This window comes from Mesoplodon densirostris, chromosome 2 (assembly GCF_025265405.1).
Source record: "Mesoplodon densirostris isolate mMesDen1 chromosome 2, mMesDen1 primary haplotype, whole genome shotgun sequence".
In the NCBI taxonomy this organism is placed as follows: domain Eukaryota; kingdom Metazoa; phylum Chordata; class Mammalia; order Artiodactyla; family Ziphiidae; genus Mesoplodon; species Mesoplodon densirostris.
Window position 1 is genome coordinate 45741830 of NC_082662.1, and position 16774 is coordinate 45758603.

The following is a 16774-nucleotide window of genomic DNA, read 5'->3' on the forward strand; positions in this document are numbered from 1 at the left end:
TAACTCCCTGCCCAACCAGGTACTCATTTATCCACTCATTACAGCATTCTTCTAAAGGATTTTCATTCACTCAGCTATTAGGTATTCAGTAGCCTACTATGTGCAAGACACTGGTAAAGCTGCTAGTGATATAGCAGTGAACAAGATGGATAAGTTCCTTGTCCTCATGGATCTCCTGCTATGTATTATAAGTTCTCAATTATGTTGAATAGGCAAATGTTATTTCTGAATCTCAGCTTCATCATTTAAAACTCACTGAAACAGCCAAGAATAGCCTTCTAGGTTTGGCTCAGAAATTTCAGATGCTAACTTCTTACACTAGGTTTTGCTTGACTAGTGAAGAAAGATAATTCTGCGTTTGCTGACCAGTCATTAGAGATAACCTGTTACATATTTCTAAGAAGGTTGAGTTAAGAACCTTCTCAAGTGCTTCCTCACAGATTATAAGAATACCTAAAGGCAGTGAGAATCTGTGATCTGTAGTATAAGCTAAGATCAGGGATAGCTTCTGCCACTTGAGCCTTCAGACCTGTGTCTATAACTCTCCCTCCTTACTATCTCTTGAATTCATTACTTCTTTCCATCTTTTTTTTTTTTTTTGCGGTACATGGGCCTCTCACTGTTGTGGCCTCTCCCATTGTGGAACACAGGCTCTGGACGTGCAGGCTCAGCGGCAGTGGCTCATGGGCCCAGCCACTCCGTGGCATGTGGGGTCTTCCCAGACCGGGGCACGAACCCGCATCCTCTGCATTGGCAGGCGGACTCTCAACCACTGCGCCACCAGGGAAGCCCCATCTTTTTTTTTTTTAATTTTACTTTTTTGGCTGTGCTGCACGGCATGTGGGATCTTAGTTCCCTGACCAGGGATCGAACCTGTGCCCCCTGCATTGGAAGCACGGAGTCCTAACCACTGGACCTCCAGGGAAGTCCCGCTTATCTCCATCTTTTACTTCCAATTCCCTATTTTAGGCCCTTATCATTTCTTGCCTTAATTATTGCCCCAATCTCTTAGTTGGTTTACTTGCTTTTGGTAATGCCTTTTTAGTGTCCCTTTTCCATACCACAGCTTTCTTGCTGAAATACAAATCTGGTTATGTCACTTCCAACTTAATATCCTTTAGTAGTTCCTCATTGTTTTCAGTATAATGTAAACACCATATACTGGCCTTTCATGATCTGATCCTTATTCATGTCTCCTGCCCCCTCTTCTTCATCTTGCCTCCATATTCCTTCCCAGATGTCACGCTCTAGCTTCAATAAACTATTTCACCTCAAGAGGCTTTGCATGTGCTGACCCTTTTGCCAGGAATTCTCTATCTCCTATTTCCTCTTATTTGCCTAACCTCAGAGAGGAAGCCCCCTTTGGTATCTGGGTTTGATGTGTATCCTGTTGGTCCCATGGCACCCTGTGTAACATTTCTATCATGGCATTTATCATACTAGAATGGTGTATTTATTGCCGTGGATTCAGACTGAGTTCCTTGAGGGTAGGGACTATGTCTATGTCCCCACTGTCTAGTACAGGATCTGGCTTAAATAAAGCATTTTTTTGAAAGTTGGTGATGGTCAAATTTAGCTTCAGAAGCAAAGGTGCAGACGGTAGTATGCAGATCTAAGTTACATGGGCTTGATTTCTAAACACTGGAATTACTTAATTTCCATACCAGTTGAAGTTTGCTTTTAGAAACTCCCTTATTGTATCTATTTGTGCTGCTGTCTTTCCAGAGCAGTTTCTGAAACCATCTGATTATATTGTTAGAGACACCAAAGGGGATGAAAATAACTTTCTTCTTGGCAGTGATGAGAAAGGAAATGTGTTTTGAAGAATGCAGGTATTTTATTATAGGTTTTATACATTTATTTAAGAATGCCATGAGCTTTCATTAAATGTAGTTGTATAATATTATCACCACAAAAGTTGGCTGAATTGCAAGTCATTTAATTTTGCTTTTAAGGAACTAATATTTTTATAATTCTCCAGGGAAAAAAAAGGTATTTTATTTTAACCTCCAACTGGTTTGACACCAACTGGGTGTACTGCAATTTAATTCTGGTACCTGCCACCCAGAGTTAATGCAGACTCTATGAATTAAGACTTCACAAAACTACTCTCACTTTAGATGCCAGATGAAGTAGGATCCCCAGGCCACCTGCACTTCTGACCAACTGACTATAAATTCAGTGGTTCCCATGATCCTCTCATGTTTGATAATTCACTAGAATGACTCACAGAACTCAGGAAAGTACTGTACTTACTGAGGAGCAGCCAAATGAAGAGGCACATAGGATAATGACTGGGAAGATTCCTAGTGCAGAGCTTCCATGCCCTCTTCCCATGGAGTCAGGGCACATCACCCTCCTAGTATGTGAAGGTACTCGGCAACCAGGTGGCTTCACCAAGCTTCAGTTTCTAGAGTTTTTATTGGGGCTTCATTAGGCAGGCATATTCAATTAAATCATTGGCCACTCGATCTCTAGGCCCCCCTCTTCTCCCTAGGGGTCAAACTGGTTCAAAAGTCCCAATCTTGTATTCGCATGGTTGATCTTTCTGGTGACCAGACCCCTGGCTCATCCTTCCCTTATCCCCCAGCTAACAAGGGGACCACCACAAGTCACCTAATTAGCATAACAAAGACACTTTTATTACTCAGGAAATTCCAAGTGTTTTAGAATCTCCCTGCCAGGAACCCAGGACAAAAATTAGACAAAAGTTTATTTATACAACATGATATTTCGGAGTTAGGAATTTTAAAAATTCAATTCAAATGACTTATTTATTGTAGATTGAAATGGTTTATGAAAGCCTATCTTTCATTTGTGAAAAGAGTATTTACGTATTATTCTCTCTTTAACTTCTGGACCAGAATATCTTCAACAAAAATTGTGATTGCTACCTCACATTCTGTAATTACTTATTTTATATTTAGGTATTCCCAGTTCCAAAAGGAGTACAGTTTAGATGAAGTGATGGCATCTCAAAAAATTTTTGATTTTTTGACTATCTTACAATGTTGGTAAGAAAAACACATTTTAATATTTAATAGAAGTACTGTGCCTTCTCCCCTCCACCCACCCCCTCTATCCCTTGGGTAGACTGTAGGCTCTGTATCTGGGTATATCTATATCTGTATCTGCTTTTATAGAACTCCTACCAAGTATAGTCCTTACCCTGGAGTGAGCACCCTTGCTTCCTATTCCTGTCTAGACACAGATTGTCTTTTCTCTTGGAAAATTATATATTTTACTTCCTTTTCTCATGACTTCCAGCTACTCTGTTTTAATAGTATTTATTCATTTAAATGTGGCTTGGGAGGCCAGTGGAGTCCAAAGGTTTTTCCCTTGACCATTTTGTTTTCTCTGCTGTATATTTCTACTGTAGGAAATTTTACTCAATCATACTAACTATGAGTAAAGGTAAAACAAGAAAAAAAATCAAAGCTCTAATAATGATAGTAGCTCTATCTTGAAAATTGCTTGACAATATCTGTCTCCTGGAAGACTGAGTTAGTATTGCATAGCTCCTACCTGTGCCTGACTCTCACCTGGATGTGTCCTGGAGTTACTGTCTGGGATGCAAGTGAACAAGTGACGTCCATTTTTATCAGTTGCAGTATGAGTGTCTGCCCATTTTTAAAGTACAGCTCAACTCACAGAAGGCTTCTTGTGTCTGCTGCCTTCCTTCACAGCTGCTCTAAGGAAAAGGTCTATTTTGAGGAGATCTCAAGAGTCTTAACCAAACCATGGGCTTTCTGGTATCTCCTGTTCCATCCTTTCCCAGTTTCCAAAAGGATTTCAAGACTGATTATTTGGGAGATAGCAAAGTTGGAGCTAGTTAGGCCTATAGTAGAATCTTTACTAGCTCAGGAATAACCTTGTGGACTCCTCAGAAGTCACCAGAAAATACCTTATTTATCTGCAGAGGCAAATCTGGGATTCTTTGCAATAAGAACTTTTTGGGAGAGACCCTTAGAGACCAAGCAGTGACTGATAGCATTTAAATTCTTGATAGAAGTTCAGTCTTCAGGTGCGAAGCATGTATAATTTTTAACTGCAGATATTACAAAGACAGTCCAATGACCAGCAAGCATACCCTGCCTTTCCACACTGAAAGAACTCCTAGACTGAAATCCTAAGATCGAGGTGAATCAGGTGTAAATAACTATTTTCACCTCCTCTTAGTCCCACTTCAGATGGTGCTGCAGCGGCAATTTTGGCTAGTGAAGCATTTGTACAGAAGCACGGCCTGAAATCCAAAGCTGTGGAAATTTTGGCTCAAGAGATGGTGACTGATATGCCAAGCTCGTTTGAAGAAAAAAGCATTATTAAAATGGTGTGTCTGAGATTCTGTTTTATTAATCAGTTAAGAGATTTCTTTTTCAAAATTTCAAGGTGACATCATGTCATCAGCTCTGAACATTATTTACTTGAAAAAAATTGGTCTAGAAAATTTAATATTATAACCCATCCTTAAGAATCTGTTAAGGGGGGCCTCCCTGGTGGCGCAAGTGGTTGAGAGTCCGCCTGCCGATGCAGGGGATACGGGTTCGTGCCCCGGTCTGGGAGGATCCCATATGCCGCGGAGCGGCTGGGCCCGTGAGCCATGGCCGCTGAGCCTGCGCGTCCGGAGCCTGTGCTCCGCGACGGGGGAGGCCACAACAGTGAGAGGCCCGCATACCGCAAAAAAAAAAAAAAAAGAATCTGTTAAGGGAAAATAACTGATAAGAACATATGCATGCACTTCTAACTAACTAGTGTGCTATTTTTAAAAATTTTGAGTTGCCTAAATATGCCTGGAACTCCAGTCTTACAGAGTTAAGGGAAAAGCAAAGATATTTTCAGGAACTTTTTTGCACTTTAAAAATTACTGATTGAAGATTGAGTACAAAATGGAGGAAGTAAAAAAGATGAGAATTCTGACCTAGAGTTAGTTGAATATTTGAAGATACATACATATATACACATATAAAAATGTGCATTATGTACATATACATGTATAAATAAGCATATGGTTTACGTTAGAGTTTACAAAATGATTTTACAACAATGCTTTGAATTTTAAAATGTTTCTGTAACTTGCCCAAGATCACACAAGCTAGGGTGTGGCAGAGGTGAAACTTATACTCAGGTTTTCTGATTGTAGTACATTTTCCATCACATCACAATTTTATTCCTTGGAAAAGAGGTGAATTTGCATGTTATTATCTGAGACCAAAGGGGTGTTAATAGCATGAATATTGGAAAAATGGTTTGAATCCTATATGATCTTCTAAAAGAAGATTGTTTATTTTCATATAGAAATTCATCCATATTTTTCAGTGTATCTGAAACATAATGATCTCTTGATAAATCTCTTCAACCTATCTACCACACTATATATTGTGGTTTGATAGAGTTTTTGTAACTTTGCACAGGATATGGCATGAGGAATCGTAAGTCCTTTTTATAGTACAAAATGTAATGTGTATGTTCATTCTCCCTCCTGGGTATTCTTTTATTTGGACTTTCTGTGTAATACAGAATTAACTGAGATTTCAATATTTATGGTCAGTTCTCAACTGTTAAGGTTATACATATTAATCTCTTATAAGCCTTATATAAAAGTCCCAGTTTTGATGCCCTTAATTTATTTAAATATGGTTTTGGTTTTAGGTTGGCTTTGATATGAGTAAAGAAGCTGCCAGAAAGTGCTATGAGAAATCTGGCCTGAGACCAAGTGATATTGATGTAATAGAACTTCATGATTGCTTTTCCACCAATGAACTTCTTACTTATGAGGCACTGGGACTCTGTCCAGAAGGTAATATCTTTGATGAGATGCAGATTAACCTACTACATGTCACTGAGAACATTTCACTTTCATCATAAAACAAAACAATTCACTAACTGCCTTTCCCTCCATGTTGGCTCTGCCACACTGTGCAAAGTGAATGTAAGCTATCTTCATCTTGGACTCTTAGAACATGTAGTCTTGGACAGTACCAAATGAGATGACAGAGTATACAAATAATTTGTTTTATGTAAAGCAGGGGTACTTGTAACGCACTGTTAAGTTAAAAAAAAAAAAAAAGAAAGAAACAAAGGATAAAAAAAATCACATATGTAATTCCAGCTATTTCAAACTGTGTTTGAATAAAGACCTGCAGAAAGGAAAATGGAAAAACTAGTTGGTGGGATCTGGAGGATTTTTTTTCGTTTCGTTTTTAAAGTGGTTGTACCATTTTCCGTTACTACTAGCAGTGTGTGAGATTTCAGTTGTTTCACATTCTCATCAACACTTGACGTGGTCAGTTTTTTTTTTTTTTTTTTTCCTTTTTCCTTCCTTTTTGCGGTCCGCGGGCCTCTCACTGCCGCGGCCGCTTCCGTTGCGGAGCACAGGCTCCGGATGCACAGGCTCAGCGGCCATGGCTCACGGGCCCAGCCGCTCCGCGGCACGTGGGATCCTCGTGGACCGGAACACGAACCTGCGCCCCCTGCATCGGCAGGCAGACTCCCAACCACTGCGCCACCAGGGAAGCCCAGTGTGGTCAGTTTTTAAAATTTCAGCCATTCAAAAGAGTATATAGTGGTGTTTTATTTTAGTTTTATTATGCATATCCCTCATGACTAGTGATGTTGAGCATCTTTTTTTGTGCTTTTTGGTCACTCATACATCTTTTGTGAAGTGTCCAGATCTTTTGCCCTTTGATGATTGGGTTACTTGTCTTTATTGTGTTGTAAATTTATATAAATGTATATTCTGGATACAAGTAATTTGTCTGATATATGTGGGCTGTGAATGTTTTCTCCCAGTCTGGCTTACCTTTTTGTTTTATTAATAGTGACTTTTGAAGGACAAATTAAAAATTTTTTGATTATCAATTATATATTTTCTTATCAAATTTTTTTAATGGTTCAGGCTTTTTATATTCCAAGAAACTTGCCTACTGCAAGGTTGTAAAGATTTTCTTCTATTTTTTTTTTTTTTTTTTTTTTTCTTTTTGCGGTATGTGGGCCTCTCACTGTTGTGGCCTCTCCCGTTGCGGAGCACAGGCTCCGGATGCGCAGGCCCAGCGGCCATGGCTCACGGGCCCAGCCGCTCCGCGGCATATGGGATCCTCCCAGACCGGGGCACGAACCCGTATCCCCTGCATCGGCAGGCGGACTCTTAACCACTGCGCCACCAGGGAGGCCCTTTCTTCTATTTTTATTCTAGGAGTTCTGTAGTTTTAGATTTTACATTTAAGTACATGATCTATTTTGAGTCCATTTTTACGTTTGGTGTAAGGTAAAGGTTGATATTACTCTTTTTTTCCCCATACATATATTCAGCACCATTTATTGGAAGGACTTTTCTCTCCCCATTGAATTGCCTTGGCACCTTTGTCAAAAATTGCCCATATATGTGAGGGTCTGTTTTTGGATTCTCTGTTCTATTCCAATGATCTACATGTCTACCTTTTCACCAATACCAAGTTAGTTTGGCTACTGTGTTTATTCTACTACACTCTACTATACCATACTATATCAGATAGGATAAGTTCTCCAATTTTGTTCATTTTAAAAATCATTTTGGTTATTTTAGCTCCTTTGCATCTCCGTGTACATATTAGAATTAGTTTGTCAATTTCTACAAAATAAAAAGCTTGCTGGAATTTTCATTGAGTCTGTAGATTGATTTAGAGAGAATTGTCATCTTAACAATGTTGAATCTTCCAACCCATTAGATGTGTATATGTTTCCATTTATTTAGCTCTCCTTTAACTTCTATTAGAATGTTTGTTGTTTTCAGTATAGCTCTTAGGTGTCTTTTGTTAGGTTTATTCCTTGGTATTTTATGGGTTTGGCATAATTTTTTTTTTAACCTTCATTTTCCAATGTTTGCTGATAGTATATAAGAATACAATTGATTAAAAAAAACTTGGAAACTGTAACTTTGCTAAATTCATTTGTTCTAGTCGTTATTTTGCAGATTATGAGTGATTTTTCATATGAACAATCATGCCATTTGCCAGTGACAGTTTTTTGTCTTCCTTTCTGATCTTTTTAATTTTTCTTACCTTACTGCAATGACTGTGAGCTCTAGTACCATATTGAATAGAAGAGGTGAAAGTGGGCATCATTACCTTATTCCTGATCTCAGGGGATGCACTTTAATCTTTTACCATTATGTATAATGTTAGCTATAGGTTTTTTGTTGATACCATTTATCATGTTGAGAAAGTTCCCTACTATTCTAGCCTGCTGAGGTTTTTGTTGTTTTGTCATCAAGGGGTGTTGAATTTTCAAAAAATTCTTCTGCATCTATTAAAATGATCATATGGATTTTGTCCTTTTTTCTTTTCACATGGTGAATTACATTAATTTTGAATGTTAAACTAACCTTATATTTCTGGGATTAATCCTACCTTTTAATATATTGTTAGAATCAATTTGCTAGCATTTTGTTAATGAAATTTGTTTATATATTCATGAAGGATATTTGTCTGTAGTTTTCTTTTTTTCCAAGTTGTTTTATTCCCGTCTCATAAAATAAATTGAGCAGTGGTCACTCATTCTCTATTTGCTAAAATAATTTGTGTAAGATTAGTGTTAGTTCTTCCTTGACTGTTACATTACCAGTATAATCAAGTAGATCAAAGTTTTCTTGGGGGGGGTGTTTTCAATAAATTAAAATTTCTTAATAGATATAAGCCTGTTTATAATTTTATTTATTTACTTATTTTTTAACATCTTTATAGGAGTATAATTGCTTTACAGTGGTGTGTTAGTTTCTGCTTTATAAAAATTGATTCAGCTATACATATACATATATCCCCATATCTCCTCCCTCTTGCATCTCCCTCCCACCCTCCCTATCCCACCCCTCTAGGTGGTCACAAAACACTGAACTGATCTCCCTGTACTATGTGGCTGCTTCCCACTAGCTATCTATTTTACATTTGGTAGTGTATATATGTCCATGCCACCCTCTCACTTCATCCCAGCTTACACTTCCCTCTCCCTGTGTCCTCAAGTCCATTTTCTACATCTGCATCTTTATTCCTGTCCTGCCCCTAGGTTCTTCAGAACATTTTTTTTTTTACATTCCATATATATGTGTTAACATATGGTATTTGTTTTTCTCCTTCTGACTTACTTCATTCTGTATGACAGACTCTGGATCCATCCACCTCACTACAAATAACTCAATTTCATTTCTTTTTATAGCTGAGTAATATTCCATTGTATATATGTGCCACATCTTCTTTATCCATTCATCTGTCGATGGACACTTAGGTTGCTTCCATGTCCTGGCTATTGTAAATAGAGCTTCAATGAACATTGTGGTACATGACTCTTTTTGAATTATGGTTTTCTCAGGGTATATGCCCAGTAGTGGGATTGATGGGTCGTATGGTAGTTCTATTTGTAGTTTTTTGAGCAACGTCTGTACTGTTCTCCACAGTGGCTGTATCAATTTACTCTCCCACCAACAGTGCAAGAGGGTTCCCTTTTCTCCACACCCTCTCCAGCATTTATTGTTTGTAGATTCTTTGATGATTGCCATTCTGACTGGCGTGAGGTGATACCTCATTGTAGTTTTGATTTGCATTTCTCTAATGATTAGTGAAGTTGAGCGGCCTTTCATGTGTTTGTTGGCAATCTGTATATCTTCTTTGGAGAAATGTCTATTTAGGTCTTGTGCCCATCTTTGGATTGGGTTGTTTGTATTTTTGATATTGAGCTGCATGAGCTGTTTATATATTTTAGAGATTAATCCTTTGTCAGTTGCTTCATTTGCAAATACTTTCTCCCGTTCTGAGGGTTGTCTTTTCATCTTGTTTCTGGTTTCCTTTGCTGTGCAAAAGCTTTTAAGTTTCATTAGGTCCCATTAATTTTTGTTTTTATTTCCCTTTCTCTAGGAGGTGGGTCAAAAAGGATCTTGCTGTGATTTATGTCATAGAGTGTTCTGCCTATGTTTTCCTCTAAGAGTTTGATGGTGTCTGGCCTTACATTTAGGTCTTTAATCCATTTTGGGTTTATTTTGTGTATGGTGTTAGGGAGTGTTCTAATTTCAGTCTTTTACATGTAGCTGTCCAGTTTTCGCAGCACCACTTATTGAAGAGGCTGTCTTTTCTCCATTGTATATTCTTGCCTCTTTTATTAAAAATAAGGTGGCCGGCCATATGTGCGTGGGTTTATCTCTGGGCTTTCTATCCTGTTCCATTGTTCTGTATTTTCTGTTTTTGTGCCAGTACCATACTGTCTTGATTACTGTGGCTTTGTAGTATAGTCTGTAGTCTAGGAGCCTGTTTCCTCCAGCTCCATTTTTCTTTCTCAAGATTGCTTTGGCTATTCAGGGTCTTTTGTGTTTCCATACAAATTGTGAAATTTTTTGTTTTAGTTCTTTGAAACATGCCATTGGTAGTTTGATAGGGATTGCATTGAATCTGCAGATTGCTTTGGGTAATATAGTCATTTTCACAATATTGATTCTTCCAATCCAAGAACATGATATATCTCTCCATCTGTTTGTATCTTCTTTAATTTCTTTCATCAGTCTTACAGATTTCTGTACACAGGTCTTTTGTCTCCTTAGGTAGGTTTATTGCTAGGTATTTTATTCTTTTTGTTGCAATGGTAAATGTGAGTGTTTCCTTAATTTCTTTTTCAGATTTTTCATCATTAGTGTATAGGAATACAAGAGATTTCTGTGCATTAATTTCGTATCCTGCTACTCTACCAAATTCATTGATTAGCTCTAGTAGTTTTCTGGTAGCATCTTTACGATTCTCTATGTATAGTGTCATGTCATCTGAAACAGTGACAGCTTTACTTCTTCTTTTCCGATTTGGATTCCTGTTATTTCTTTTTCTTCTCTGATTGCTGTGGCTAAAACTTCCAATACTATGTTGAATAATAGTGGTGAGAGTGCATAACCTGGTCTTGTTCCTGATCTTAGAGGAAATGGTTTCAGTTTTTCACCATTGAGATTGATGTTGGCTGTGGGTTTGTCATATATGGCCTTTATTATGTTGAGGAAAGTTCCCTCTATGCCTACTTTCTGGAGGGTTTTAATCATAAATGGGTGTTGAATTTTGTTGAAACCTTTTTCTGCATCTATTGAGATGATCATGTTGTTTTTCGTTCAATTTGTTAATGTGTTTTTTCACACTGATTGATATGCGTGTATTGAAGAATCCTTGCATTCCTGGGATAAACCCAACTTGATCATGGTGTATGATCCCTTTAATGTGCTGTTGGATTCTGTTTGCTAGTATTTTGTTGAGGATTTTTGCATCTATATTCATCAGTGATATTGGCCTTTAGTTTTCTTTCTTTGTGACATCTTTTTCTGGTTTTGGTATCAGGGTGATGGTGGCCTCGTAGAATGAGTTTGGGAGTGTTCCTCCCTCTGCTATACTTTGGAAGAGTTTGAGAAGGATAGGTGTTAGCTCTTCTCTAAATGTTTGGTAGAATTCACCTGTGAAGCCATCTGGTCCTGGGCTTTTGTTTGTTGGAAGATTTTTAATGACAGTTTCAATTTCAGAGCTTGTGATTGGTCTGTTTTTATTTTCTGTTTGTTCCTGGTTCAGTCTCGGAAGGTTGTGCTTTTCTAAGAATTTGTCCATTTCTTCCAGGTTGTCCATTTTATTGGCATATAGTTGCTTGTAGTAATCTCTCATGATCCTTTGTATTTCTGCAGTGTCACTTGTTACTTCTCCTTCTTCATTTCTAATTTTATTGATTTGAGTCTTCTCCCTTTTTTTCTTGATGAGTCTTGCTAATGGCTTATCAATTTTGTTTATCTTCAAAGAACCAGCTTTTAGTTTTATTGATCTTTGCTACCATTTCCTTCATTTCTTTTTCATTTACTTCTGCTCTGATCTTTATGATTTCTTTCCTTCTGCTAACTTTGGAGGGTTTTTGTTCTTCTTTCTCTGATTGCTTTAGGTGTAAGTTTAGGTTGTTTATTTGAGATGTTTCTTGTTTCTTGAGGTAGGATTGTATTGCTGTAAACTTCCCTCTTAGAACTGCTTTTGCTGCATCCCATAGGTTTTGGGTCATCGTGTTTTCATTGTCATTTGTCTCTAGGTATTTTTCATTTCCTCTTTGATTTCTCCAGTGATCTCTTGGTTATTTAGTAGTGTATTGTGTAGCCTCCATGTGTTTGTATTTTTTACATATTTTTTCCTGTAATTGATATCTAGTCTCATAGCGATGTGGTCGGAAAAGATACTTGATACAATTTCAGTTCTCTTAAATTTACCAAGGCTTGATTTGTGACCCAAGATATGGTCTATCCTGGAGAATGTTCCATGAGCACTTGAGAAGAAAGGGTATTCTGTTGTTTTTGGATGGAATGGCCTATAAATATCAATTAAGTCCAACTTGTTTAATGTATCATTTAAAGCTTGTGTTTCCTTATTTATTTTCATTTTGGATGATCTGTCCATTGGTGAAAGTGGGGTGTTAAAGTCCCCTACTATGATTGTGTTACTGTTAATTTCCCCTTTTATGGCTGTTAGCATTTGCCTTATGTATTGAGGTGCTCCTATGTTGGGCACATAAACACTTAAAATTGTTATATCTTCTTCTTGGATTGATCCCTTGATCATTATGTAGTGTCCTCCTTTGTCTCTTCTAGTAGTCTTTATTTTAAAGTCTATTTTGTCTGATATGGGAATTGCTATTCCAGCTTTCTTTTGGTTTCCATTTGCATGGAATATCTTTTTCCATCCCCTTACTTTCAGTCTGTATGTGTCTCTAGGTCTGAAGTGGGTCTCTTGTAGACAGCTTATATATGGGTCTTGTTTTTGTATCCATTCAGCGAGTCTATGTGTTTTGGTTGGAGCATTTACTCCATTTACATTTAAGGTAGTTATCAGTATGTATGTTCCTATTACCATTTTCTTAATTGTTTTGGGTTTGTTATTGTAGGTCTTTCCTTCTTTTGTGTTTCCTGCCTAGAGAAGTTCCTTTGGCATTTGTTGTAAAGCTGGTTTGGTGGTGCTGAATTCTCTTAGCTTTTGCTTGTCAGTAAGGTTTTTAATTTCTCTGTCAAATCTGAATGAGATCCTTGCTGGGTAGAGTAATCTTGGTTGTAGGTTTTTCCCTTTCAACACTTTAAATATGTCCTGCCACTCCCTCTGGCTTGCAGAGTTTCTGCTGAAAGATCAGCTGTTAACCTTATGGGGATTTCCTGGTATGTTATTTGTTGTTTTTCCTTTGCTGCCTTTAATATTTTTTCTTTGTATTTAATTTTTGATAGTTTGATTAATATGTGACTTGGCGTGTTTCTCCTTGGATTTATCCTGTATGGGACTCTCTGTGCCTCCTGGACTTGATTATTTCCTTTCCCATATTAGGGAACTTTTCTACTATAATCTCTTCAAATATTTTCTCAGTCCCTTTCTTTTTCTCTTCTTCTTCTGGGACCCGTATTATTCAAATGTTTGTGTGTTTAATGTTGTCCCAGAGGTCTCTGAGACCGTTCTCAATTCTTTTCATTTTTTTTTCTTTATTCTGCTCTGTGGTAGTTATTTCCACTATTTTTTCTTCCAGGTCACTTATCTATTCTTCTGCCTCAGTTATTCTTCTATTGATTCCTTCTAGAGAATTTTAAATTTCATTTATTGTGTTGTTCATCATTGTTTGTTTGCTCTTTAGTTTTTCTAGGTTCTTGTTAAACATTTCTTATATTTTCTCCATTCTAGTTCCAAGATTTTGGATCATCCTTACTATCATTACTCTGCATTCTTTTTCAGGTAGACTGCCTATTTCCTCTTCATTTGTTTGGTCTGGTGGGTTTTTACCTTGCTCCTTCATCTGCTGTGTGTTTCTCTGTCTTCTCATTTTGCTTAACTTACTGTGTTTGGGGTCTCCTTTATGCAGGCTGCAGGTTTGTAGTTTCCATTGTTTTTGGTGTCTGCCCCCAGTGGGTAAGGTTGATTCAGTGGGTTGTGTAGGCTTCCTGGTGGAGGGGACTGGTGCCTGTGTTCTGCTGGATGCGGCTGGATCTTGTCTTTCTGATGCGCAGGACTCCATTCCGTGGTGTGTTTTGGGGTGTCTGTGTCCTTATTAAGATTTTAGGCAGCCTCTCTGCTAATGAGTGGGATTGTGTTCCTGTCTTGCTAGTTGTTTGGCATAGGGTGTCCAGCACTGTAGCTTGCTCGTCATTGAGTGGAGCTGGGTCTTAGTGTTGAGATGGTGATCTCTGGGAGAGCTTTCGCCATTTGATATTACATGGAGCCAGGAGGTCTCTGGTGGGCCAATGTCCTGAACTCAGCTCTCCCACCTCAGAGTCACAGGCCTGATACCTGGTTGGAGCACCAAGACCCTGTCAGCCACACGGCTCAAAAGAAAAGTGAGAATATAGAAAGAGAGAAAGAAAAAAATAAAATAAAATAAAGTTTTTAAAATAAAAAATAAAAAAGTTATTAAAGATAAAAAATTAAAAAGTATTAAAAATAAAAGAAAGAAAGAAGAGAGCAACCAAACCAAAAAACAAATCCACCAATGATAACAAGCACTAAAACCTATACTAAAAAAACAATAAACAGAGAAAAAACACACAAAAAATGGACAGACAGAACCCTAGGACAAATAGTAAAAGCAAAGCTATAGAGACAAAATCTCACAAAGAAGCATACACATACACCCTCACAAAAAGAGAAAGAGGAAAAAATATATATGTATATATATAAAAAAAGCAAGAGAGCAACCAAATCAATAAAAAAATCTACCAATGATAATGAACTCTAAATACTAAACTAAGATAAACATAAAACCAGAAACAAATTAGATCCAGAAAGTAAACCCCAAGTCTACAGTTGCTCCCAAAGTCCACCAACTCAATTTTGGGATGATTCCTTGTCTATTCAGGTATTCCAGAGATACAGGGTACATCAAGTTGATTGTGGAGATTTAATCTGCTCCTCCTGAGGCTGCTGGGAGAAATTTCCCTTTCTCTTCTTTGTTCACACAGCTCCTGGGGTTCAGCTTTGGATTTGGCCCCGCCTCTGCATGTAGGTTGCCTAAGGACGTCTGTTCCCTGCCCAGACATGACAACGAGGTTGAAGTAGCAGCTCATCAGGGGGCTCTGGCTCACTCAGGCTTGGGGGAGGGAAGGGTATGGAATGTGGGGCGAGCCTGTGGCGGCAGAGGCCAGTGTGATGTTGCAACAGCCTGAGGCACGCTGTGTGTTCTCCGGGGAAGTTGTCCCTGGATCCCGGGACCCTGGCGGTGGCAGGCTGCACAGGCTCCCGGGAGGGGAGGTGTGGATAGTGACCTGTGCTTGCACACAGCCTTCTTGGTGGCTTCAGCAGCAGGCTTAGTGTTTCATGCCCGTCTCTTGTGTCCACACTGATAGCCATGGCTCGCGCCTGTTTCTGGAGCTCGTTTAGGTGGTGCTCTGAATCCCCTCCTCTCGTGCACCCTGAAACAATGGTCTCTTGCCTGTTACGCAGGTCCAGACTTTTTCCCAGAGTCCCTCCTGGCTAGCTGTGGCACACTAGCCCCCTTCAGGCTGTGTTCATGCAGCCAACCCCAGTCCTCTCCCTGGGATCTGAACTCTGAAGCTGGAGCCTTAGCTCCCAGCCCCCACCAGCTCCGTTGGGTGAGCAGACAAGCCTCTCAGGCTGGTGAGTGCTGGTCGGCAGCAATCCTCTCTGCGGGAATCTCTCCGCTTTGCCCTCTGCACCCCTGCTGCTGTGCTCTCCTCCGTGGCTCCAAAGCTTCCCCGCCGCCACCCTCCGTCTCCGCCAGTGAAGGGACTTCCTAGTGTGTGGAAACTTTTCCTCCTTCACAGCTCGCTCCCAGAGGGGCAGGTCCCATCTCTATTCTTTTGTCTCTGTTTTTTCTTTTTCTTCTTTTGCCCTACTGAGGTACACGGGGAGTTTCTTGCCTTTTGGGAAGTCTGAGGTCTTCTGCCAGTGTTCAGTAGGTGTTCTGTAGGAGTTGTTCCACATGTAGATGTATTTCTGATGTATTTGTGGGAAGGTGATCTCCATGTCTTACTCCTCCGCCATATTGAAGATCTGATCTATACTTTTTGCTTCTTCCTGTACCTATTAATTTTGGTAAGATATATTTTTCAAGAAAATTGTCCATTTTATTTAAGTAGCCAAATTTGTTACTGAAGTTGTTCAAAGTATTCTCTTATTATCCTTTTAATGTCTGTAGAATCTATGGTGATAACCTTTTTTTTTAATTCCTGATATTGATGGTTTTTGTTCTTTCTCCTTTTTTTCTTCATCTGTCTAGCTAGAAGTTTGTCAATTTTGTTGAGCTTTACAACGATTCAGCTTTTGCCTTTGTTACTGTCTTTTTTCCCCCCTCCATTTCACTGATCTCTGCTCTTTATTATTTACTTCCTTTAACTTACTTTGGGTTTACTTTTTTTGTTTTGTTTTGCTTTGTTTTAAGTTTCTTATGATAGATCCTTAGATCATTTATTTTAGATATTTTTCCTTTTGTAGTGTAAGTATGTAAAGCTGTACGTTTTCTTCTAAGCAGTATTTTAGCTGCATTCCACAGATTTTGATATATTCATTGTCATTTAGTTCAAAATATTTAAAATGTCCCTTTAATGTCTAATTTTGTCTTTGACCTGTAAATTATTTAGAAGTGTGCTGTTTAATATCCAGGTATTTGGAATTTTCCTAAGTATCTTATTGTTATTGCTGTCTATTATAATTTTGCTATAGTCAGAGATTACACTTTGTTTGATTTTGATCCTTTTAAATTAATTGAAATTTACTTTATGGTTCAGCATATGGTATATATTGGTGAACTTATGCACTTGAAAAATAAT

General features: G+C 38.4%; 1 protein-coding gene across 3 annotated transcripts in view; it reads left to right on the top strand.

Annotated features, from left to right (window-relative positions):
* SCP2 (sterol carrier protein 2) overlaps positions 1 to 16774 on the top strand; it is a 156313-nt gene that overhangs the window by 56303 nt on the left and 83236 nt on the right. For 2 of the 3 annotated variants that reach the window (XM_060089817.1, XM_060089818.1), the window contains exons 8-10: positions 2928 to 3014; positions 4180 to 4330; positions 5650 to 5797. In XM_060089817.1, coding sequence (XP_059945800.1) covers positions 2928 to 3014; positions 4180 to 4330; positions 5650 to 5797 — 386 coding nt within the window. The remainder of the gene's footprint in view (positions 1 to 2927; positions 3015 to 4179; positions 4331 to 5649; positions 5798 to 16774) is intronic. The other variant, XM_060089819.1, reaches the window with a different exon arrangement.